The sequence below is a fragment of the Cyprinus carpio genome, chromosome B14, assembly GCF_018340385.1.
Source record: "Cyprinus carpio isolate SPL01 chromosome B14, ASM1834038v1, whole genome shotgun sequence".
In the NCBI taxonomy this organism is placed as follows: domain Eukaryota; kingdom Metazoa; phylum Chordata; class Actinopteri; order Cypriniformes; family Cyprinidae; genus Cyprinus; species Cyprinus carpio.
Window position 1 is genome coordinate 20,119,851 of NC_056610.1, and position 23,624 is coordinate 20,143,474.

At 34.7% G+C, this 23,624-nt stretch overlaps 2 protein-coding genes across 2 annotated transcripts; both read right to left on the reverse strand.

The window, feature by feature from the left end:
• Positions 1-1,829: 1,829 nt before the first annotated feature.
• On the reverse strand, positions 1,830-4,851 carry LOC109054261 (transcription cofactor vestigial-like protein 1). The gene is made up of 4 exons (XM_019071552.2): positions 4,658-4,851; positions 3,422-3,625; positions 2,931-3,320; positions 1,830-2,712 (listed from the first exon to the last, which is right to left on the reverse strand). Exons 2-4 carry the CDS (start codon positions 3,609-3,611, stop codon positions 2,672-2,674), a joined length of 621 nt encoding a protein of 206 aa, XP_018927097.1. The 5' UTR covers positions 3,612-3,625; positions 4,658-4,851; the 3' UTR covers positions 1,830-2,671.
• A 138-nt stretch (positions 4,852-4,989) lies between these two features.
• Positions 4,990-19,484, reverse strand: adgrg4a (adhesion G protein-coupled receptor G4a). The gene is made up of 27 exons (XM_042738468.1): positions 19,349-19,484; positions 19,067-19,146; positions 18,115-18,726; positions 17,872-17,966; positions 17,699-17,757; positions 17,491-17,557; positions 17,375-17,406; positions 17,133-17,281; positions 16,978-17,058; positions 16,755-16,829; positions 16,234-16,319; positions 16,070-16,134; positions 15,835-15,983; positions 15,604-15,730; positions 12,578-12,687; positions 12,273-12,474; positions 11,443-11,608; positions 9,460-9,609; positions 9,166-9,285; positions 8,851-8,896; positions 8,642-8,745; positions 8,210-8,331; positions 7,781-8,049; positions 7,539-7,635; positions 6,291-6,571; positions 5,939-6,040; positions 4,990-5,679 (listed from the first exon to the last, which is right to left on the reverse strand). The coding sequence occupies exons 2-27, from the start codon at positions 19,137-19,139 to the stop codon at positions 5,501-5,503; spliced, it is 3,618 nt and encodes a 1,205-aa protein (XP_042594402.1). The 5' UTR covers positions 19,140-19,146; positions 19,349-19,484; the 3' UTR covers positions 4,990-5,500.
• Between the last annotated feature and the right edge of the window lie 4,140 nt (positions 19,485-23,624).

Below are 23,624 nucleotides of genomic sequence, written 5' to 3' on the forward strand. Positions count from 1 at the left end.
ATCTTTGCTTTTTTTGTCCATTAGACTCTATCAAGTCAGACCATGTGAAGCATGCTTTGAATATAATGTATCATTCAAACCACCAACATCTGCCAGATAGTGCTGTATCCTGAGAATCAAAAGCAAACTTAAGTTTTGTCTGATATATATAGTATTAAAGATATCACCACATGTATGGCTATAGACAATGTTCACATTAACTTTTCTCCATTCACTCTTTGGACAGTATGCAATCTCCAGTTCGCCACTGGGATGTCTAATCAGCGCTGTCATTCTTCACAGTTATTGATGATGTTCTTGTCAGCTTTCTGCTGTCCTTCAGCTTTTTATTATTTCACATCGCAGTCAAGACTTCTTCATATGGTTCCTCAAGTAACTGACAGGTAATCAAAAGTTGCTAACTTACAACAGCCAAAATGCTTATTTAAATATGTTCATAGTCATATTTTTGTTTTAATTTTGACACTCTTTTAATCTTTTTCCAATACTGCTGTAATCATATATCACACATCCAAAGTATCTGTTTTTTAACTGGTTGTGCGGCTGTGAGTTTTGATCCACTCCATGGAAAGTCTATACCTATGAAACAGTCCTTTAAGAATAATTTTGCCACCACCTTTGTGATGATTTCCCCTGTGGAGCCCACATGGTTTTAAACTGTTAATTAATATATGTGCATCTCAATAAATTAGAATGTTGTGGAAAAGTTTGTTTATCACATTTAACAAAAACCCACCAATCATTTATTTCAGTAATTCAACTCAAATAAATTGTATTAAATAAATTCATTGCACACAGAAAAGTTTGTCTTTGGTTCTTTTAATTGTGAATTTTTGCTCAAAAACCTACCAATTTACTATCTCAACAAAACATTTTTAGTGAATTGTTGGCCTTCTGGAAAGTATGTTCATTTACTGTACATGTGCTCAATACTTATAGGGGCTCCTTTTGCTTTAATTACTGCCTCATATGCACGTGCATTGAATTTATTTAATACACAAGTTTCACAATTTGAGCTGAATTACTGAAATAAATGAATTTTCCACGACATTCTAATTTATTGAGAAGCACCTGTGGTATGATTCTCACTAAAAATCACATACATAAAACTGCAGCACCTGGTCTTATCATACTCAATGGCTACAAACGTGTTAGAGGAAAACTGCAGTTACAAAAAGGTTAATAACACAGACATATTAGCATTAACACAAGGGCTGCTGGCAGAATCCATCGATACTCGTAGGTCAGTGTTATCAGCTAGCTCACAATAGTTAACAGAAGCTATTAAGTCTCTGCTGTCAGGCAGTATTGTTTTAGAAATAATACTTTTTTATAAAGCCAAAAGTTAAATATGTCCTATTTAAAGGTGATACCTCTGTAGGTCAGTGCTAATTGAGTTGTGCTGTGGATTCTCTGAGGTGTCACTGCAAACTATATTAGAATTACAGATTAAGTATGAGTAAAGAGGAGAGCGGAGGCTTGAATGGAAAGAGTGTTGATAATAAAGTCAAACCGAAATGCCAGAGGAGTTGTAAAATACTTCCAATCTACCCTGTGTGCAATAACATTGTTTTTTTTCCCCACACTGTCCTTTCTAAACAAGTGAGACTTTTTCTAGTTAAAGCTGAGAAGGACTGCATTAGATATAGATGGCTACGTCAGACTCCATCACTTTTGAGCTTTATCCAAACATTATGAAAATGTTTCTTAGCATAAAACAGTCACTCTAAAGTTTTCTGCTCATTTTTAGTCCTCCACTCCCACTGCAATAAAATATGGAGTGATCAATTATTGTGCTGAATGTTTCTAGCCAGAGGTGAGTCTGAGTGCAGAGTTTAGCCTTGGCTTTGGTCATTTTTATTTGGAAAGGGACATGTGTGCCACCAGATGGGTAACAGCTAAATATAGTACAAGGACATCAGTAATCCTCAAGCAGGGGTGTGGAGAGATGGCTGTTCCTCCATCTGCGTCCATGAATTGGATTCATGGTGGGGGAGTGGAGTTTAATAACTACATCATAGTGTGAGATTAAGATTTTCTTCTTTCATACACACTTCACATCAAATAAATAAGATTTACATTTTTAAAAGAGAGGAGAAAGATTCCTTTTGTTGTTGACATCAAAGGCATCCAATCAAACTACAATATTGTCTAGCACTTAAAGCAGTCGAATTTGACAAATGACAGCACAGACAAGTTGCATAATGCTCTCATCCAAGCATAAATGAAATGAGAATAAATATGGTTTGTGCAAACTACAAATTGAAACTGCACTTTACTAAATTATAATAAAGCCCATATAAAACCTCTTTATCCTTTATTTTTGTACATTTATGCATTTCTTTATGTAATCAATGTAAATGTTTTTTTATTTTTTTTGCTATAAAAACAACAGACAAAAAACTTCACCTGAAACTCTAAATTATGAAAAACATAGATTTAGTGTGTTTTCCTGAGTGTGTGTAAAACGTCTTTAACCATAGAGCCTGAGGCCAATCTCTTGTACAATCTTCTTCTATGATGTGGTACATGAAGAGCTTGTTTCTGAACAGGTTGGATGTGCAGACGCCTCCAGGTGAAGCATTGCAAGGTCCATTAGTCACTTGTTCAGTTAAACGAAAAAGTGATGAAAGACTTATTTGTTCTTCCTTTTAAATCTCAAATAACCTTGTTAATACCAAAAAAGGTCCTTTTTCTCAATCACCTGCACACCTAAAAGGCAATCACAAGTGACTTAATTAAAATACTTAAGATTGATAATGTCTAATAAAATGAAAAAGAATGTGAATAATAAGAAATGTTTCTTAGCATACATGAATAAAAAGGATCATGTGACACTGAAAACTAGAGTAATGGCAAATTCAGTATGATTATGATTATGATTATGCAGGTGTGATTAAAATAGGATGGTAGAAAATGATGGCATTTACCAGACTGATTCATATCAGTCATCTGATCACCAAATCCAGGATACTTGGTCCATCCAGATGTAAGGTTTTGTTTGGAGGAGGGTAGCACCACTGTGCCCAAGTTAGGGTGATCGTTGTGGAGGAAATTTAACAGAGAATTAGAATACTGATGTTCTGCCATCATCAAACCACCAGAGGATACAGCCGAGGGGTACATCATGGGGGGCAGAACAACACTCAGTCCCTGCCTAGAATCCCCTGACCACAGAACAGCACTGTTTGCAGGGTGATTTGGTGGCATTTGAAGGTTATATTGAGACTCCCTGCTTGTTCCTTGCCGGAGATGTTCTGGAGGAAGCAAGGGCTGAAATCTGGTTTGTGACTCTGCTTCCCATTGACCTGAAAGTCCATCTAAAAATTAAATAAATAAATAAATAAAGAAATTCAATGTTTCAATTCATTTAGCAAGTCACATATTTTGTGTAAAAGCAAAATTTAAGAGGAACAGTTACTTGTTTGTGCAACTTTATGGTTTCTTTTGATTTTGGAGCCTTCCTCCTTCGGTTTATTTGCTTGACTCAGAGCACGGGAGAAATGTTCATCCACCATGCTGTTAATATCTCCTTGGAAGTAGGTGAGAAGGACACTACCAGACTCTTCTTTAGTCTTCCTAGCCACAGGGTTCCCTAGACCCTCCTCCATCACTGATCTAGGTACTGCAGAAAAAGTATGCATTGCATCATTTATCCATCTATCCTGCCATGGTGACAGATTATTGTGTTTATAATTATTTGTCTTCTAAATCTAATTTGAAATTGCAATAGCATGGCATTAATTGCATTCTTTCAACTGTATTGATGAATGACATTATGCAAGCATGAGATATGTCACAGCCCAACTGTTCTATATTTGCTAAGTGGATTTAGATTATTTTAGCATCAATTACTCAAGTATTTAGGTGTTATCTTCTAGAGCTGCAGTAAGACATACAGCATTATTTAGATCCACATGAGACAGAATATGCAAAAAATAGGAATTTCTTTGGTTGACGACTTATGTTGGTAAGTACTATTCTGCTAAAGTACAAAATTTTGCACTTTCCACAGAAAACATTTTTTAAAGCATTAGAGGGAAATATTAGATATGTTTAATAAATTAAAAGTGGATGGCACTGAACAAAACATGTCATGATATGTCAAACACATTTTATAATGTTGTTTATTAAATGTTGATATGTTAAATGCATTGCTATCTATCTATCTATCTATCTATCTATCTATCTATCTATCTATCTAAACAGTACCAAATTTTGGAAACAGGTTTACGAACTATATTTAAAATAAATGTAGAATAAAACATTTTATATTTATATAGTTAATATTTAGTAATATCATTTAGTTAGACCACCTGAGATTGATGATCGATATTAAGCTATTTTAAGGTTCTCAGAATTTTTTAGGTGTGTCAAAAGTTATAATTGAAGACTACATATGCACATGAAAATGCAGATAAATATCTGTTAAATATTCAATCTTAATACTGGCTCGCTGGCAGAATATTAAATCAATCTGTCCCCTCTCTAAACAGCAAAGTGTGGGTTGACGCAATCACTACAGGTTCAGTATAGCACTTGATTGTATCCAGATTTATAGAATTCAGCATTAACGCTTAACTCTACGTTTTTGTTAAAGCTATTTTAAAATGATGAAATATTGCTGTAATGGAAACAGCCCACCGTTTTTACTCACCGTGCAACAGTCGTGAAATCTCGAGTGTTTAAACAGACGCTGCAATTACATTGATAAAGTAAAGGCGAAATATCCGCTGTTGCGCGAGATTTATAAACGCTACAGGTAAATAAGTTTAATCGTTTCCCTTTGTGCGTCGACTAAAAGAAAGTACTTCACTTTTTGCCCTTAAATGTGGGGCGTTAATCTGTTAACTTAGAATGTGACTGAACAAGTTAAACCATTTAACTGTCATCTCTGGAAAAAAAAAATGAGAGAGAGAGAGAGAGAGAGAGAGAGAGAGACAATGACAGAATTAATGTTTTTAGGACATGTTTTACTTCATTTTCCCGTTGACATTGTGGATCAGATAACATTGATTATTAATAATCGTTTTATTTAATTTATCTTAATACATGTATACAAAGTGTAACACAAACATATAGTTTAGACATAAGTTAAAAACCCTGTTACTGTAGAGTGGAATATTACTAAATGAGCAAACCTCTGGATTTTGAATAATTTCTTGCAACAATGTTTTAGACCTGGCTTGGGGGGGGAGCTGCTAGTCTTTTTTAATACTGATAGTCTGAAGCAAAAATGACTAAAAGTGCTGTCTTTTTTATACAGATGTAAAGATATCAGTCAGTTGAATGACACAAGTCATAACACATTTAAACAGATGACCTCAGTAATTAATCTCTCTGGAAGAAATAAAAGAATCATTGAAACTATTTTTTTAAATCAATGAAATAATTACAATATAGCCTAGTTGACAAAAAGAAAAAAACAACTTAATGAAGCCTTTCATGAATTTCTGCTGGAGATTTTCAAGCATGTCATTAAGAATTGAATACACAGGATTCATATTCCCTCTTTTAATTGTTTTCTGTCCTGTGTCAGGAAAACAGCATTATGGCTGGTCCCTGAGTTTGAGGTATCGGAGCTCTTCCTTTCACTGGTAGTCTCTGACTTCATGGACGGTGAGGAGACTTTTTGACCACCTTTCGCTTTGGCCCCCGGTGTCACAGAACGGCTCCAGTCTGGTCAAAATTCAAATGATCTTTTATTCATTTAATTTTTAAAAAATATTGTCTCTAATTGACAAGTTTTGTGTTTTTAAGTGGAGTAGATGAGACACTCTTTACTTGTTAAGAAATCTTAAACTACAACCTCCTATTATCATTATTATTAGTGTTTGATATGCAGTTTTGTACAATTCAAACAATGTATAATATTATTATAATAAAGAATCTTTTCTCTTTTCTCGTTTAGTTATTTACTATAGTTTATGAGACAAACCTGAGTATTCAGTCTGTCTGAATCTTCCACAGCAGAGATGTATCCTCCACTGCTTCCTTACATTGTCTTTCATCAGACAATAAAACAGGAAGATAAAGAAACCTGAAATACAGCAAAAAGCAAAACACTTGTCCAAAGATCCCTTACATTTGCCATGAGGACTGCAATTCAAAATGATATCAACTGTTGTTAAACAGTAGAATAATGCGTCCTTATTTTATTCTTATCCTTCTTATCTGTATGATGGACCTATTATAAACATAAGTACCACTGCGTATATATACCGAATACACAGTGTTACATACTTGAAAATAAACTTTCTCTCACAGGCATAAGCAGTCCTTGCTGTTACCTTGAAGACTGTTGAGGAGGGAGAACAGGTACAGCAGGGGTGTTTTGGCTGCACCCCAGGCGACAAAGGTTAGTATCCAGGTAAGTCCCAGCAGGAAGGTGAGACTGGCCACCACTCTCAGGTCATGCAGGAACCCTTTTCTGCTGCTGGAAGGCTTATTGACCCGCATTTTACGGATCTGTACCAGCACCACGACAAACACGCAGATGTTACAGACCATGACCAGGGTCACGAAGGAAACCACCGTCACATAAAAGGTCACGTCATTCTTTAACCAGCAACTGAAGAGAATGAAGAGAAATAGTATAACCATAAAGGCCCATTAATTCCAAAAAGATAATTATAATGACAACCATATGATAAATAAATTGGCGTTTTTTTTGTGCATTTTTTACCATTTGTATAACCACAGTTTTACAAATTCCAAATCCATAGTTAGTGTAATAAATCCAAGGTTAATTTGTGCATGGTTTAACTATAGTAACCAGTTTTTGATTTTATTTATTTTTTTATATATTAAATGTATTTATTTATTAATTAATTTTAATAATAAAACCATAGGCGTTGATTTTTTTTTGTTAGGGAAGTTGCAAAAGTACATTAGCCACCTTATGTTTCACATTTACAGTACACTCCTAAAAATAAAGGTGCTTCATGATGCCATAGAAGAACCTTTTTGTCTAAATGGTTCCATAATGAACCTTTAACATCTGAAGAACCTTTCTGTTTTACAAAAGGTTCTTTGTGGTGAAAGAAGGTTCTTCAGATTATAAAAAAGGTTAGAAAGAGATGGTTATTTAAACCTTTGACTGAATGGTTCTTTGTGGAACCAAAAAAGTTATTCTATGGCATCGCTGTGAAGAACCTTTTAAAGCCCTTTATTTCTAAGAGTGTAATTGTGTATTTCATCACCTTATTTCGGCTAAAAATATCCACACAAAAAAAAAAAAAAAAAAAAAAAAAAAGTGAGAAATCGTATGATCAGGACATTAAAAAAATGTGTTTTTGTTTGTTTTTTTTGTTTTTTGTTGCAGGACATTGAGCTCTCTCGTCCACTGTAAATCGTACATTTTTATCACATGAATGTGTAAGCAACTTCATGAAATACAGAATCAAAACTAATTAAAAATAAGTTTTCTTGTGAAACTGGGTTGCTTGCTCTATGGTTATAGTTATATTTGTTGGTGTGCACCAGCATATGCATTTACAAATGTGTTTTTTTTTTATTCTTTTTCTCATGGCACCTACAATGCAGTGGATTCTTGGAAAAGTGCTCTGAAGAGGCTGGTGCCATATGAATTTATATCAATGGCAAGCACTAAACTTACAACCAGCAGAGGTAAACCTGCAAACAACAGTTCAAGAATTAAAAAACGCAAAACTTTTCCTTAATTTTCTTAGTTGCTATGGACTTTAGACACATTTAATTCAACTGAAACTACTCAGTGTAACATTTGAAGAGAAAAAAAACATAAAACTGCTTGTCTCACCCCATCCAAGTGCACAGAATTTGAGGATGTAAGACGGCACATATGAATTAAAGACCTTGACCAAGGCCAGATACATGTTGATTGCACCCAGTCCCATCCAAGTAAAGGTAGCCAGGAAAAAGTAATGTTGAATGGCTGCTACAGTTATACAGATGGCACTGCTGTTAAAAGAGGCCAGCCAGGAGTTCACAAGGAAGAGCATGTTCAACCCTAGCAAGGCTACGGAGAGGTTTATAAGGATCTTTGAAGGGTAGTCTCGCCTCAGTTTCCTGTGGTAAGAAAATACATGTAAAAAAGACAACATTTATTGACACTTCTGAAGATTAATCCTTTTGAGTTACTCAAGGATGTAAACAAACCAAATGAGCCTCTAAGTCTGCATTGTTATTCTGGTTTAAGCGGTAGCTTGCAAAGTGCCTATGAACTCACTCAAAGGACAAATAGGTCAACAGTGTGACTCCAAGAAAGATGGAGGATATGCCACAGCCCAGGTATGAGATGATAGTAAGAATCCTTTCATCTTTCGCACTTATTGGGGTTTTAGAGAGATCCTTGAAGACAGATGGGTTCAGGGAGACATGCATAATGGTTACAATAATCAAAATTGAGACATATTTTATGCAAATGCTGTACACATTGACATCATTTGTCATCCATAAATTAACAACCTATGACCTTTAGTTTCCAAATGTTTTCATAAAAGCTTTACTGTTAATTAATATTTCCTTTGGTAAATATAAAGTCAGTTATAATTCATTGACCTTGTACTACGGCAAGGGCAAATTTAGTTTCACACAGCCATGAAAATAAGGTAAAACTTTATGTACATTATACAATTTTTAACAGACAAACCGAACTCACCAGAAGAACTCCAAAATGTGTGAGGTGATCACAGGAACAGGATGTATAAGTGGCATTAGACATCACTGTCTCACATCCTGTATCATTCCATCCACCTTTATCATCTACAAGACATTCAGTCAACAGCTATCATGGGGATATTAACCAAAATGAAGTGCACATTTACTGCAGACAGGCCTAAATTTGAAAGTGTGTATCAAAAAGCTTACTGTTTTTGTTAAAGTCCCAGTAGACACACGTGACAGTGTCCCAATCCTATAGAGAGAGAGAAAAAGTATATTATTTCAATGATCAGACTGTAAATCTGTGATAATGCCAGGGGTTAACATAGTCGATGATTTACAGTTGCCTTGTTTTCATGAGAAGCTATTCTTAGGAAGATATTTGTTGACAAAAGATGGCATACATTTGGTAGCTTACATTATTATGGTAACTGTTTACTATAGTTTGTTTCAACAGGACAATAATGATGCTGAAATGATTCGTGGTTTGTTTTGGTGTTGGGTGATTGTATCCATACAGACCTCTTTGTTTTGGAGATGGCGGAGAGTGACCATCACTGGGATCTCAAGGTTGCTTACTGTAGCATTGGTGACACTGGCAGATACTACATAAGAGTTCAGCTTCATGTTGGCTGTAGCGTCCTAGATGTTAAAAGTCTGCCATCAGAAGTAAGTACTGAAAATGCTGCATATAAATAGTTTAAAACTGCTAATTCTATAGTTCTTAGTAAACTGATTTGAGGTGAGGTGGTTTATTCTTCAGAAAGTGAGTAAAATACACAAGGAAAATGGGATCACCATTTCAATGTATGTTACCTCAAAGAAATTTTCTTTGCCATAAAATTGAAATTGTACACGGGGTCTGGCTCCATTGTTTGGGAAAAAGCTCTCAATTGCATGAGGTAAAGAAATGAATGCTACAGTTCCTGTGTCTGGATGCACTGTAAAGTTCTTGTCATAAAATATCTACAAAAGGGAGAAAACATTACAGCATTTAAAAACCATTTTTCTCTGTTTTGATTGTTGCAGGCTGTGAGTACAGGTTATGCCGATATGCACTATGACTATATGTGACTATGAATGAGTCATTGAATAACCAATTTAACTGCAACAGTTGAATCTGCTTTGGCTTCATATTTTCTTTATTTGAACATAAGTGAACATGAGTGAACAAACTAAGCAGAAACTTTCCTTCAGCATGGTAAAAATACATTTGCTTGATCTTCATATGCATCAGGGGCATATGTATGGAAGCAGATTAGTCTCAAATATAATTCACGCAAAAAACACGATTCACACATGCGTAGACAATTTCAAATGTACGAGTGTCTGAATGTACAAATCATCATTTACTACGAATCCACTCGGATTTGTGTGTTTTTGAGACTTTCCTGGCAGAGCTCTCTTCCCACGTGGGTCTGTCGTACTCTTTAGCCAATCAGATGCAAGCTTACCATTCAACCAATCATATCATAAGCCACTGAGAGTGCATTCAAGGAGCACGATTCTGCGCACCTTTTGCGCAATATGGATTAATTAGAACGGAAACTAAGCCTTTACATCAGTAATCCCATAGACAGTAAAAGAAATGGACACAGCGACCCAATTGGAACTCAATTGAGACAAGTGAAGCCCATTTTTAGCGATTTTTAGCACTTCCGTTTTCTGACGCACAGACTCAAACTAAGCTTGATGACGTCAGCAACCTGTCTGACAGATGTAAACCTTCTAGTAGCTGTGCGTGCAAACTGCCATCGTTAATCTTGCAGAGACGGCGAGCTTGAGCGGGGAGTGTCTTTGGCGTGAGTGAGCATGAGTAAGTATTCTGATTAATTATTTTGTATAGTATTTTAAAATGTAACGCCAGGGCTCTATGGGCTTCTCTCTTTACGTCTCCCCGGTTGCCTGCGAGCTTCTGAATGCACTCTCAGTGGCTTATGATATGATTGGTTGAAATGGTAAGCTCGCATCTGATTGGCTAAAGAGTACGAAGACCCACGTGGGAAGAGAGCTCTGCCAGAAAAGTCTCAAAAACACACACACACAAATCCGAGTTGATTCGTAGTAACATGACGATTTGTACATTCAGACACTCGTACATTTTAAACATTCAAAGGTTTTTGTGCACAGTTGTATATCTACGAATTGTGTTTTGCATTTGTGAAATGTATTTTATGAATATATAATTTTATTTTGCGCATGTGAATTGCTTTTTGTGAAATATATTTTTTTTTTCACGCACGTGAATTTTTTTTTGTGTGTACGTGAATTAGGTTTCATGCATGTGAAATTGTTGTCTACGCATGTGTGAATCGTGTTTTTTGCGTGAATTATATTTGAGACTAATCTGCTTCCATACATATGTGATATACATAAATTTAACTTTCTGGAACTTTCTGCACCAAAAGCACCACTGAACAAAACAAACAAACATCCTCATCTGCCGATGTTCTAAAAAAAACAGATATTTTAACACACTGAAGAAAATGACATACTTCAGCTTTAATACATACAAAAATGCTGGCTCAATACATTCTCATCTTTCATACTTCAAAGTCATTTGGTGGTCAGGGCTAGTATCACACCTGACATGTAAATGGTGCTAAAATAACCACTTGTGTCCCATGATCCACTAACACAACACACACAAGGACACAGAAACCTTGTGGTCACAATGGTGTGAAAACACATTCCCAAAGTCCATCAATAATTAAATATCACACCAAAAATGTGACTAAAAGTTTCCATAATCATCTTGATCTCATGCAGTGTTATATATAGTCTCTCTTTGTCTCTCACCTCAGGGGTGCTATCATTCAGTAAGGAGGACACCTCGAATGTGAGGCCATGGAACTGAGAGGTGTCAGGGTTGATCAGCTGAAGTGCTAATGAAGGTGCTGTCATGTTATGAGCATCTCCCTCGAACACCGTCCTGTCTCCCATAAGGTCTGTAATAGAAAGAATTCTACCACAAACAAAGACAAAAAGCCAGAATTGAGTGAATACAGCAGGAAAATTATATATTCAGACATATTTCGGAGATAAATTTACATGCAAATAAAAAAATATTAGATTTGCAAAACTAGCAATAAAAAACTTTGGGTTTCAAGAAATAGTTGACCCCCAAAAATTATGATTTGATTAAATTTAGCATTGCATCACTTGCTCACAAATGGATCCTCTGCAGTGAATGGGTGCCGTCAGAATGTGAGTCCAAACAGTTGATAAAAACATCACAATAATCCTCATGTAATCCACTCGACTCAAGTCCATCACTTAACGTCTTGTGAAGTGAAAAGCTGAGTGTTTGTAATAAATCCATCATTAAGATGCTTTAACTTTTTACGTTGATGTTTTTATCAGCTGTTTTTGCTCCATGAAAAGAGCCATGAAAAAAAGCATTATCCCTTTTAAAATAGTGTGGGATCTTCTGACACCATATTATAGCAACTTGGGCATTCTATTTTAATTTTCTCTTTTTGTGTCCAGAGATGAAAGAAATATGTTTGAAACAACATGAGAGTGAGTAAATAATGATAGAATATCCATTTTTGGTTCAGCTATCTCTTATACTATTTGTATCACAATATAATCCTGCACAAAATGCTCTGACCTGCTTGCATACTTACTTGTTGATTTGGGTGGGACTAGTTTTGATATAACAGATATCTGAAACAATTTTAGTAATGTCGCTGGACAGGTCTGTGGTCAAGGTTCCAACTTCAGTGACCTGAGACAGTTTTTCAAGCACAATGTCCATCTGAGCGTCATTCAGATCGCTTTGTTCCTTTAAAAGATCCTCAATCATGTCCACAATGTCTGCTGAGTTGTCTGGAGACAGATGCAACATGGAGAATATTAAAGTGGGCCGAATTAATTGTTTCTGTCTTCTCTGACAAATAAAGGCAAATAAAAACCCATATTGATAACTTACCAGCTGTAACTGTGATATTTTCCAAACCATCAAAATCTGAAACTGTCGGAATACACTTGCTCATGTCTGGATGATCCCACACTGCTCTGTCAGTTGCCCCGTTTAACTTACTAAATGGAATGAGAAAAAATGTGAGTCTCATTTAGCCATTTATTAAAGGGTTTGTTCACCAATTTTCAAACAGCTTTGTATTGTTACAATGTTGGTAGTGTAAGTAAATTAACACTGTATATTTTTACCGGAACCAGTACTCCATTTATTTGTCAGCTAGAGTGTAGGTAGCATAATCATCAAACAATAATTTTGATGAAAGTAAAACCAACAATACTATTAAAAGATGTTTTCTTTGGATTGTTTGATTACTCAACAGAGAATATAGTTAAATATATTACACGTACATAAAAAAAAAAATGTGTCTCTAAACCTCTCTTTTCTTTATTTATTGCTGATCTAGACATAGCCTGTATAAAACCATCCAAAGTTCTGTTAATCCTAAAGTAGTGAAAACTTTTTCTATATTCATCCTCTTCATCGTTTGTTCCTTAAGATGTACTTTTTTTTTGTTTTATTTTTAGAAACCTACACCAAAAATAATTCCAATTCTCAACCAAATAATATAAAAGAAAAACACTGAAACTACACTCCAAATCAAAAGATTCACGATGTACTCTCCGAAGTGATCCACGCTCCAAAGTTCCGTTCTAAATCAAAAGATTCACGATGTACTCTCCGAAGTCCTGATCTAATTCAAATGATTCATTGAATTATTTTTTGATGCAGTGGTTTAACTGATTCAGAGTTTTTAAAAGCTCAGTTTCACCCATCACTTGTTCAACCATTTAAACTATTTAAACAACTAATATATAAACCAAACGGAGCGGTTCCAGTGTAAATGACTCACTCAATTAAACCGGTTCATCTATGGCAAGTGTTTTATCATTTAATCTATAAACCGCACTTGTATCTAATTTAATGTTACTAGTATTTAATTTTTAGATACTAGTATCTTTAAGTATCTTTTAAATAGACAATATTACTTATTTATTAAATACTAGTACTTATTATGAGATACTATTACCTATTTATTAGATACTAGTACTTATTTTTTAGATACTAGTATATTTTAGTATCTTTTAAATAGACACTAGTACTTATTCATTAGATACTAGTACTTATTAGTACTTATTAGTACTGGTACTTATTATTAGATAGAATGAATACATAGTACATAAGTACATAGTACTTAATGGAAAAGATACTACTATCTAAAAATATAAGTACTAGTAGCATGAAAATAGATACTACTGTGGGGCGGAGTTAGGGGTGAGACCCTTTTGAGGTAGGGGCATGTTTGTTTTGGTGATTTAAAATATCAACATTAGCGATCAGAAATCACCAGAAATCACCCCGCCTTTAAATGTTAAAATGGCTTTCCATAGTTTGTCTGTTCCTGCTTTGTTTATGCCGTCAACCATGTTTATACGATATTGTCAATACTACTACTTCCTTAGCTCGCTAGTTTTATGACATTTACTGAAAATGTATTTTGTTTACAAATAAAAATATCCATATTTCAATTCTGAAGATGCTTTCCATATCAAAACATTCAACATAATATCCAACATACTCATTTGAGGTAACATGTTTACTCCTAAATTAGTGAAATACTCCATTAATATGAATATGTTATCCTATATGGAAACATTGTGCTTGATGCTTGAGTTTATACCTTAATTCAGTTGGTGACAGTTCAATAGGAAATAAGTTAAATGTATCCAAACATCTCATACCACTTAAGTAAATAAATGTTAAATTTATCAGTATACATTGTAATAAATATTTAAGAAATTATTGTAAAAATGGGATTGTATTAGTCTGTATTATAGTGTGATTGTCAGTGTAAAAAGAGCAAATGGGTGAAGCAAAAGAACACAAAACTGCGAGGGTGAAGGTATGATTTTGACACTAGTGGGGATATAAATACCCCAACATTTTCACGTTTATGATAGACTTTTGACCACAGTTTTGTTTATTTATTATTTTGTGGCTATTTCATCCAACAGCTTCCTTGTTCTTCCACACATGTATTAAATGTGCATCCTTGAAAGCATGCAGTTTTCTAGCATATTTACTTTAGCTTGTCAGGTAATATTAATGGTATGACCTAGTTCTGATGTGGTCGAAATTACAACAACAGTGGTTACATATACATATATTTAATTATTTGCTCATAATTATAGCTAGGCACAAGTTGATGGATATTGGTGGGACATGTAACTACTAAATTCTACACCCTTGTTTGTCAGGAAAGGACTTTTGACAGCTCCCCAGCTAACAATTTTTTTTAAAGATTGTTTTGCCAGTGTTCTGCCAAGTTATGAAAATGTTAATTCTGAATGTTCTCAGAACATTCAAAGCATCAAGTTTTTCTTTTAAAAATTGTTAAATGTTTTTATTAAAACCCATTTTGGCAGCAGTGTATTACCCATTTAATGCATTCTCCTGAAGTCAAGAAAATATTATTCACGAGGTTTTAGATATGATTGTAGTACAGCTTCTCCTTAGGTTTCTTAGCGCTCTAGAAAAGATCAGTTTTATCCAATGGTGACTGGTGATATTTTGCTGTACTGGGAGTTAATATTTGCATTGTCTGGAGTCCAAGCTGTATTTTCAAGCTAATTATTCAATTAAAGGATATTGCTTTCCATAAGAATAAGATAAGGCATATTAATCAGCAGGGCAGCACAGGATTGTTTGTATAGTTTGTGTGCCAAATGACGCAAAGATAAACACATGGCAAACTAGTGTTATCTGAATGTTTTTCCAGGGTCATTGAATTGTATCTATAGAAACAAAGCAATATATCACTTTAAAAATATATGCAATGGCGATTACAAAAATGATAACGTCCATAAAACAAATTGGAAATTTGTTTTTTAATACCTCAATAGATTAATTGTCTGATGCTCATATTTTAACAACCTGTGTATTAGCTGCAAAACCACTGCGAAATGTGTAGTACTTACCAAAACCTAGTAGCAATTTCATTCCCTCTTACACACCCCATGCTGTATTCACTTTGAGCTGTCATTTCGGGCCACATGTATATACCATACGCTGTGAGCATGGTTTCCTCTGGACAAAGGCCTGGATCTGCAACAATAAACAGCATTGAGAAACCATACACATATTTTGGCTCTATTACTATTTCTTTAATTCCAGTATAAGGCAGTATTCCAGTATAAATCAGACAGTACCTATATGGCTGATGTTGACTTCACCGGACGGAACAATGATACTGATGGTAGCACTGGTGTATCCTTTTGTCAAAAGTTCAAAAATCAGCCTCTCTGTTGCAGTGACATTTCCTGGTGCCTTAGCCTGAACATGAAAAGTAGTGATGTACCTGAAAAAGATTTTATTTGAGAAACAATACAGCATCTATTTCATCTGCATTTGCGTGTTCCATGTATTCAATGTTGGGACACTTACTTAGGACCTCCTTTTATCGCAAGATTCCAAACATCCATGTTGCATTTTCCTAGTGTTTGCTGAAGCTGAAGAAAGAAGCACAATAAATACAAAGGTATGGTCCAAATGACTTTTTAGAATATGTGTCATGTATTTTGCTACCCATATGCTTCCATATTACTCACCCATTGCTGTATAGTGTGTTGAGGGTCTGTGATGCTGCCACTCATTGTTAGATTGAGATAAACCCTATAAAAAATGTCTCCAAAATCTGGTGAATTAAATGGTTACACTTTATTTTAAAGTGTCCTTGTTACAGTGTAATTAATTAGGATTAGGGTTGGGCTTAGGTTTACTTGCATGTAATTATGAATAGTTTATCGTTATTATAATAGTAAGTACATGTCAAATGTGTAATAAGGATACCTTAAAATAAAGTGTTGCCAATTAAATTAACTGATTAAAATACAACATAATATACTGCAAAATATTTACACATTATCTGACAGAAAATAATATCACTCATTTCAAAGAAACATATAAGAAGGATAAATAATTCAGAATTTTTTCACAAAGATTTGTTACCCTCATAAAACCTGCATTCAAATATGTTTTACGTAGTTGTCACTAAATTTGTTTTTCAAATGAGATTCTGGTATATCCACAATGTACAAACCATACAAAAATATGTCATTGTCTAACTCACCTCTGTTTGAAATTAAGCCTGAAGTGATTAAACAGATATTTTCCATTGCCAGTGTTTGTGATGATGTGCGAGTTCCTGAAGAACAAAATGTTTTGCATATGAGCTCTTGAAAAGCAATGTGAGTTTTTAATAGCCTACTTTTTTATATGAATTATGGTGAAAAGGCTTCTGGATTTATAAAAGCATTTACTTGATGATTTATGAAGCTCTGAATGGCACAGACCTGATATTGTAATATTTGTACTTGAGACTGGTGCAACAGTGGTCCTCAAAGCAGGATTTGAAGTCACGTTGGGAAAGACAGCTGTAAAATTCAAAACACTGACTTTGTTGTTGACTGAATGGTCCTCTTCCAACCCCTTACATACAGCTACGTACCTACTGAGAGGATGTTTATGGATGCTGGGTTTGTTTTCAGGAGGATGTTGTTGTAGCTATAGATGGGTATTAACAGCCCCTGTATCTTAGACACTGTTTCCCTCACATCAGCTGCAGGTATCACTCTCACAAACACCACACAATCAAACCTAAGGCCACAAACATGACAAATCCTCCTTCAGATGGTTTGATATAAACTTGTGACTTATATTTGTGTATTGCAGGTGTATGATCATTTTTACCATTGTGTCTTGATTGGTGACTTTACAGTGCCTCAAAGAAGCATAAAGTGTTATAATATAAGGATATAAATTATATATGGCCACTTAATCATGAATAATTATGGTATATGGTATACCTGGATTTCCTCCATATGTTGTCCAGCTAAACCAGCTCCTGTTCGTGGGCTAAATTTTGGCACTTCTCTTAAACAATAAAATAACATAAAATTGCATGGATAACATATAACATCACATGCTTACATATTGCAAGTTGTACAAATATTTGGATATTTATGTATGTATGTTTGCTCATTGGTTAGTTAGTTTTAAAAATTAAATAATTACCTTAAATTTGACAGGAACACAGAATGCACTGATATTTTCTGAGGGAAAACTTGCTTCAGCTGAAATTAAAAATATATAAATTCAGTATATTAATGCTAATGTGTAAGTGAAAATGTTAAATGTTATATATATTATAACATTATATACACACATATATGGAAATATTATCTTACCCAGATTAAAACAATCTCCTGGATATCATTTTCAGTATTATTAATGACATTTTGTGCAATAGCTGTGTTCATTTGAATTTTATATTTTGATGATTCTGAAATGAGGTGAAGATACAGTTAATTAGAATGCATTGATAATAATGCATTTCATCATATAACACAAGTTATTGTAACATTCATTCCATATTTCCTATTAATTTTCTATTAATAGTCTTGTACTCTTTACAGAGAGAAATTTCTCACCACAAAGAAAGTTGTCATCGGGAATGGGTGGACACTTCTGATAATCCCAATCTTGCTCTCTCCAAGTCACAATATTCCCATCTACACATCTGCGTGCATCCAGCTGCTGTGGGTTCATCTGCACTCCCCACATCCGGAACAAGGACATGTAACCCAAAAAGTTCTTCCCAGTCTCAAAATCAATAGAACCTCCAACAAAATTATGTGACACTCCCAAACTCAGGGTACCATTTGCGGCAAGGTACTTGGGTGAATTTTCATTCAAGGGAAATTCAAAAACTGCTTCATTAATGATCACATGGAAAAGCCTATTGTGACTCGACCATGTCAGACAAACTGTGTGCCACATTTTTATGGGCATGTCATAAGCAACTGTCCATTTTTCTCCAAAAAGAGAGGCTATTACATTGCCCATATTTCCAGCTAAGCCAAACTCCATGTGATGTTGACCTGGACCTTTGTAGTCAAAAGCAGTCCATTCAGAATTGCTAATCGTTCTCATGAGGTTGACGCAGACACTCAATTCCTCTAAAGGTGGGATGATAGCTGTTTTATTCAGCTGCCAAACACAGGGTCGGGTAAAGGCCGTCTTCATCCCCCATAGGCTTGATCCTTAAAGTTACAGATTACAGATTAGGTATCTATTTTTCGGCTAAGAGCAATGTTTTGGTTGAACAGAACGCAACAGATTGCATCAGTCTTTTTAAAATGATCACTCACATGTTAACAAGCAAAACATGACTTGTCATTCTTAACTCTTGTCAATATAAACAGACACTTATAAATGTCAAACATAACAGAGTTAAACACAGGCCTTTCTCTTCAATAAAGAATAATTTTTAGCTATAGAAAAACATTTACTGATATTTTTCCAAGAAATAGAGTAACACGGACATGGAAAATTAGAAAATTACAAAATAAATGTAAGAAAGAGTTTAGAGAAATATCATACCTGCACAATCGCGAGAAGAGCCCAAAATCCACATGTAAACAGTTACAATCAGGTATTTATTGAAGGTATGCATGATATATCTAAAAGTAAATAAAAAGAGAAAAACATTTCTATGGTGTCCTGACATAAAGGAAAACTTACAAAAACCTTTAAAATTCAAAGCATTTAAATTAAAACTTTCTATGTTTAAAGTTAGAAAAAGCAAACCATCCATAAGGAGAAACATTGATTACATTACCATCTTATGTAATTTAATTAATCATGAATTAAATTACTACTTACTGTGTTATGACATTTCTCTAGAATGAAAAACACAAAAGTATTAACAAAACAACGTAAATGACTGAAACCCAATTCAAGCTAGAAAATGAAATGAGGGTATGTTGTCCTCTAAATATGTCCAGCACAGGACCTTTCCTCAAAGCAGACAAATCCACGCCCAATCTCTCGTTGATAAGTTATTTATTAATCATAAAGGCGGTAATAAACATAAAGGGATCCGTACATGGGTCAATAAGGAACAGTATCCGGAATCAGTTAATCTTATGATGAACTGGCTAATTTAACCCTTTCATTTCATGAATCTGTTTCTTTTTCACACCACTGAGACCCAGACTGGCAATTCTGATTGAGATGTATGCTGTTTTTGTTTGTTTTTTTGGTTTATGATTATCACTCATGAATGTGGACTCATAAATGGTTAAAGATTAAGGTGCACGTTGTGTGATGAAATACAGCAGCAAAAGCATGACTCTTGCTAAATAGGGAGAATATTTCTGATAGAGACAATGGTGGGCGGATAAGGTATTTGTGTCAGCTTGTTCTGTAAAAGCTTAGTGATAAGAGCAGCATGTGATTGAAACTGGAGGGATTGATCACTGATGTATGAAAGATCCACATGCTGTATTTTTGGAAATGCAATAATAATAATAATGTCACAAAAGACAGCACATGAAAATGAACATGCAGAACTGTTCATGTTTTTATGATGAGCCTACCATCTTAACAGGAAGTTGTTTCAAATCTTAATCAAACAGCTCAGGTAATGTTCCTCCTCAGGTGTTCAGATTAGATTTGGTTCTTCCAGATAGCTCTCACCAAACAAATGTAATTAGATTTTATAAGGGCAACCCAAAGCTCTCTCTGAGCTTGATTCCCTGATTCTTATTTGGACAGATATTTGCATTTTTTCACTTGGAGACATACTTTGTGGTTGTTATTATTATCTAGTATATTTATCTTTTTATTAGTTCCAAAATAAAATGTGTGTCTGCCATTGTAACATAGATATTAAATGACATGGAACAAGTTGTATAATTAATGGCCTGTAATTTCTTTTTAAGTATAATGAAATAACAAAATAATAATAATAAAATCAGGGCTTGTAATTTTAGATTTCATAGAATTGTGAGATTTCAATACCAGTGTTTTTAAACATTTAGAGAGACAAGTGGCATAGTTGCTGATTTTATGTGGACATTCTGTGTTAGTGAAAGTCGTGACATTTGTCAAGTATGGTAACCCATACTCGAAATTGGTGCTCTGCATTTAACCCATCCAAGTGCACACACACAGCAGTGAAAAGTGAACACACCGTGAACACACACCCGGAGCAGTGGGCAGCTATATCCAGCGCCCGGGGAGCAACTGGGGGTTCAGTGCCTTGCTCAAGGGCACTTCAGCCATGGGTATTGAGGGTGGAAGAGAGTGCTGTTCATTCACTCCCTCCCACCTACAACTCCTGCCAGCGCCGAGACTCAAACCTGGTTACAAGTCCAAATCTCTAACCATTAGGCCACAGCTGCCCCCATTGAACATCCTTGTCTTTATTCAAAAATATCACACGAGGAAATTATTTTATGTCATATGAAGATCTTAGAAGCTAGGGTTTGATTTTGATATTGGTGGAGACACAACATTATTCCTGTTAGTTAATCTTCATCTACATAAACAAAAATCTGGCCCTCAACCTCTCTTTTCTTTATTCAAAGTTGATCTAGGTAAGTAGATATGGGAACCAAAGCTCTGAAAATCCTAAAAAATGCATCTCTATATTACCCTACAGTATGGGTACTCTTAAGGTGTAAATGTATTGCTTTTTATTTGTTAACGTGGCAAAACATCCCTTATGAAAATTAACCATGGTTTTACTACGATTTTTTTTTAAATAAGTATATATATATATATATATATATATATATATATATATATATATATATATATATATATATATATATATATATATATATGTATGTATATATATATATATATTATATATATATATATATATATATATATATATATATATATATATATATATATAAACATGTTTACAACAATTTTACTAGCTATTATAATAGCATGGTTAACTTTCTTAAGGGAATTATATCTGTATCTTTCTTTCTTTCTTTCTTTCACTGATAAGCTACTACTAAATATTGTAGAAACTTAATTTTCTGTAAAGTTGCTCAGAAATTAAAATTCACGTTCAGCCCGAAGAAGGCTCCAGTCCCCACGTCCAGCCCAGTGAGGGCCGCTGTTCCCACACCCTGCCCACAGAGGGCCTCAGAAGCCAATATTCTCCACAAGGATTTTATTTTTTGGGGGGGGGGGTTATAGGGATCTGTCCGTAGAGGTCGGGCCAAGTTCCGCCATGGTCCGTCCCATGTAAGCTTGTCCCTAGAGGCCTCCAGACCACCGGTCCCCACTCCCCCAATGGAATTGTTACGGTGTGGGGAGTAATGTCACATGGACTGTTGTGTGTTTGTTTTCCTCCCCCATGTGTTCCATGTCATTGTTTTCTCCCCTGTTTCCTTGTGTCCATATTTGGTTTTGCTGTACATGTCCCCATTAAGTTCCATTTGTTTCTGCTGTGTCCTGTTAATCTCCTTGTTTAGTCCAATTACTTAAGCACTGTGTTCTTTCATGTCCAGGGTCCAGTGTTAAATGTTTTCCTGTTCTCCGTGTTGGTGCTATGTGTATTCCTTGGATGTTCATTAAAGACTGTTTGTTTGAAGCCTACTCAACGTCTCCTCGTTCCTCGCTCCATGCAGTAGCAGCCAGTCATGACATATTTCAGGTTGGGAGTGTCGTATAAACACGTCTTTTAAAATGCGTATCACAAATCATTTAGATTGGGATTTCGGAGTACTTATCGCAAATCATTAGTACTACTAACGGCTTAGCTCACTAGTTTTATCACATTAACTAAAATAAGCTGTATCATAAGATGTTTACCAATGAAATATCCATATTTCCATTCTGAAGATAACTGTGATGTTAATTTATGCATGTATTAAATGTCTGTCCTTAAAAGCGCATGGTTTTCTAGCGTATTTACTTCAAGTAGGCCTAATATCAATGGTAGACACAACAACAGTGGTTACATGGGCTTGTTTGATCAAAATTATTGCTAGGGACAGTTTAGTCACTGGACATTGGTAGGGGCATATCTCTAGCATCGCTACTAAACTGTACACCCTTGCTTAGAAAAAAAAGGTAAATGCCCTGATTTCCATTACAGAAATCTTGCTGTTTCACAGCAAATTACTACAAAGGGTTTTTTTAGCAACTGCAAGTGAATAATCCAGCATGTCAAAATAAGGAGGTTTGTCTCTTACTATCTAACAAGACATGACCTAACTAACTATATGAATAAATATTGGTGGAGTGGGTATTTCCAATATTTTATTTTATAATATAGATATAAACAATTACAATTGACTCTTTCTTCTCTCAGCAAGACAGCACTTGTTTCTTTAGATATATATTTTAGAGATATATTTCAATTTATCTTAAATTCTGTACATAGGCTATTTTAATCTATATCTTGAGATGGTCTGAGGACAAGGTCAAAAGAATATGAAAATCAAAATACATTTTAGTTAAGAACATTCTAAACAACCACCATAACAACATAACTATACAGAAAGTTAAGAAGGCAAAATCATTGGCTGTTCTTAGTTTCTTACTTATATTTCCAAAACAGTTTTCAAGAAAGGGATTAATCAACCTCTGGTTTTGTGTCTCTTTGTACTTGAGATCATTTTAACAAAAGGGGAAAGGAAGGTTTCAGCCTCCACCTAACCATTTCCTCTATAAATTTCCCATTCAGGGTATTTCTACAAGAAGCTTGAAAGTATTTACCACAAGACTGTGAAAAATTACACAACCGTGTTCCCGTGTATAAGGTTTCATACATACTTCTATACATCTCTTTTTTCAACATTTGACACAAAAATTATGATTTCACGCTTATAGAAAGACTGTCAAGGTTATGAAAGATATCAGTTTATATATAGTTTATATTTAGATATCATCAGTGTTTAATTAAAATACATTCAATATTGTTTCTTTTTCCGTGACAATTTTGACAATAGTGATCAAAGCACAGTCATTGTGAAAATAAATATTAATGCAAATAAGTATCATTCTTGCAGAATGCTAAAAGTGTAAGACATTTATAATATAGCATATCTTCAGCTGCAACAGTTACAACTTTAGTTCAGGCCACACAAGTTTGTGAAACCAGTTTTGTTTTGCCCTGCACTGGTCAATG

What these genes read in the sequence shown, in the direction of transcription:
- LOC109054261 (XM_019071552.2), bottom strand. Translation starts at nt 3,611, where the DNA reads ATGGAGGAGGGTCTAGGGAACCCTGTGGCTAGGAAGACTAAAGAAGAG. An exon ending in CCATAAAGTTGCACAAACAA is followed by an intron (nt 3,321 to 3,421) that starts GTAACTGTTCCT and finishes TTTAATTTTTAG; the next exon opens with ATGGACTTTCAGGTCAATGG. An exon ending in GACTGATATGAATCAGTCTG is followed by an intron (nt 2,713 to 2,930) that starts GTAAATGCCATC and finishes ATTGCCTTTTAG; the next exon opens with GTGTGCAGGTGATTGAGAAA.
- adgrg4a (XM_042738468.1), bottom strand. Translation starts at nt 19,139, where the DNA reads ATGCATACCTTCAATAAATACCTGATTGTAACTGTTTACATGTGGATT. An exon ending in GTGTTCCTGTCAAATTTAAG is followed by an intron (nt 17,558 to 17,698) that starts GTAATTATTTAA and finishes TTATTGTTTAAG; the next exon opens with AGAAGTGCCAAAATTTAGCC. An exon ending in GAAATTGCTACTAGGTTTTG is followed by an intron (nt 12,688 to 15,603) that starts GTAAGTACTACA and finishes CATTCCATTTAG; the next exon opens with TAAGTTAAACGGGGCAACTG.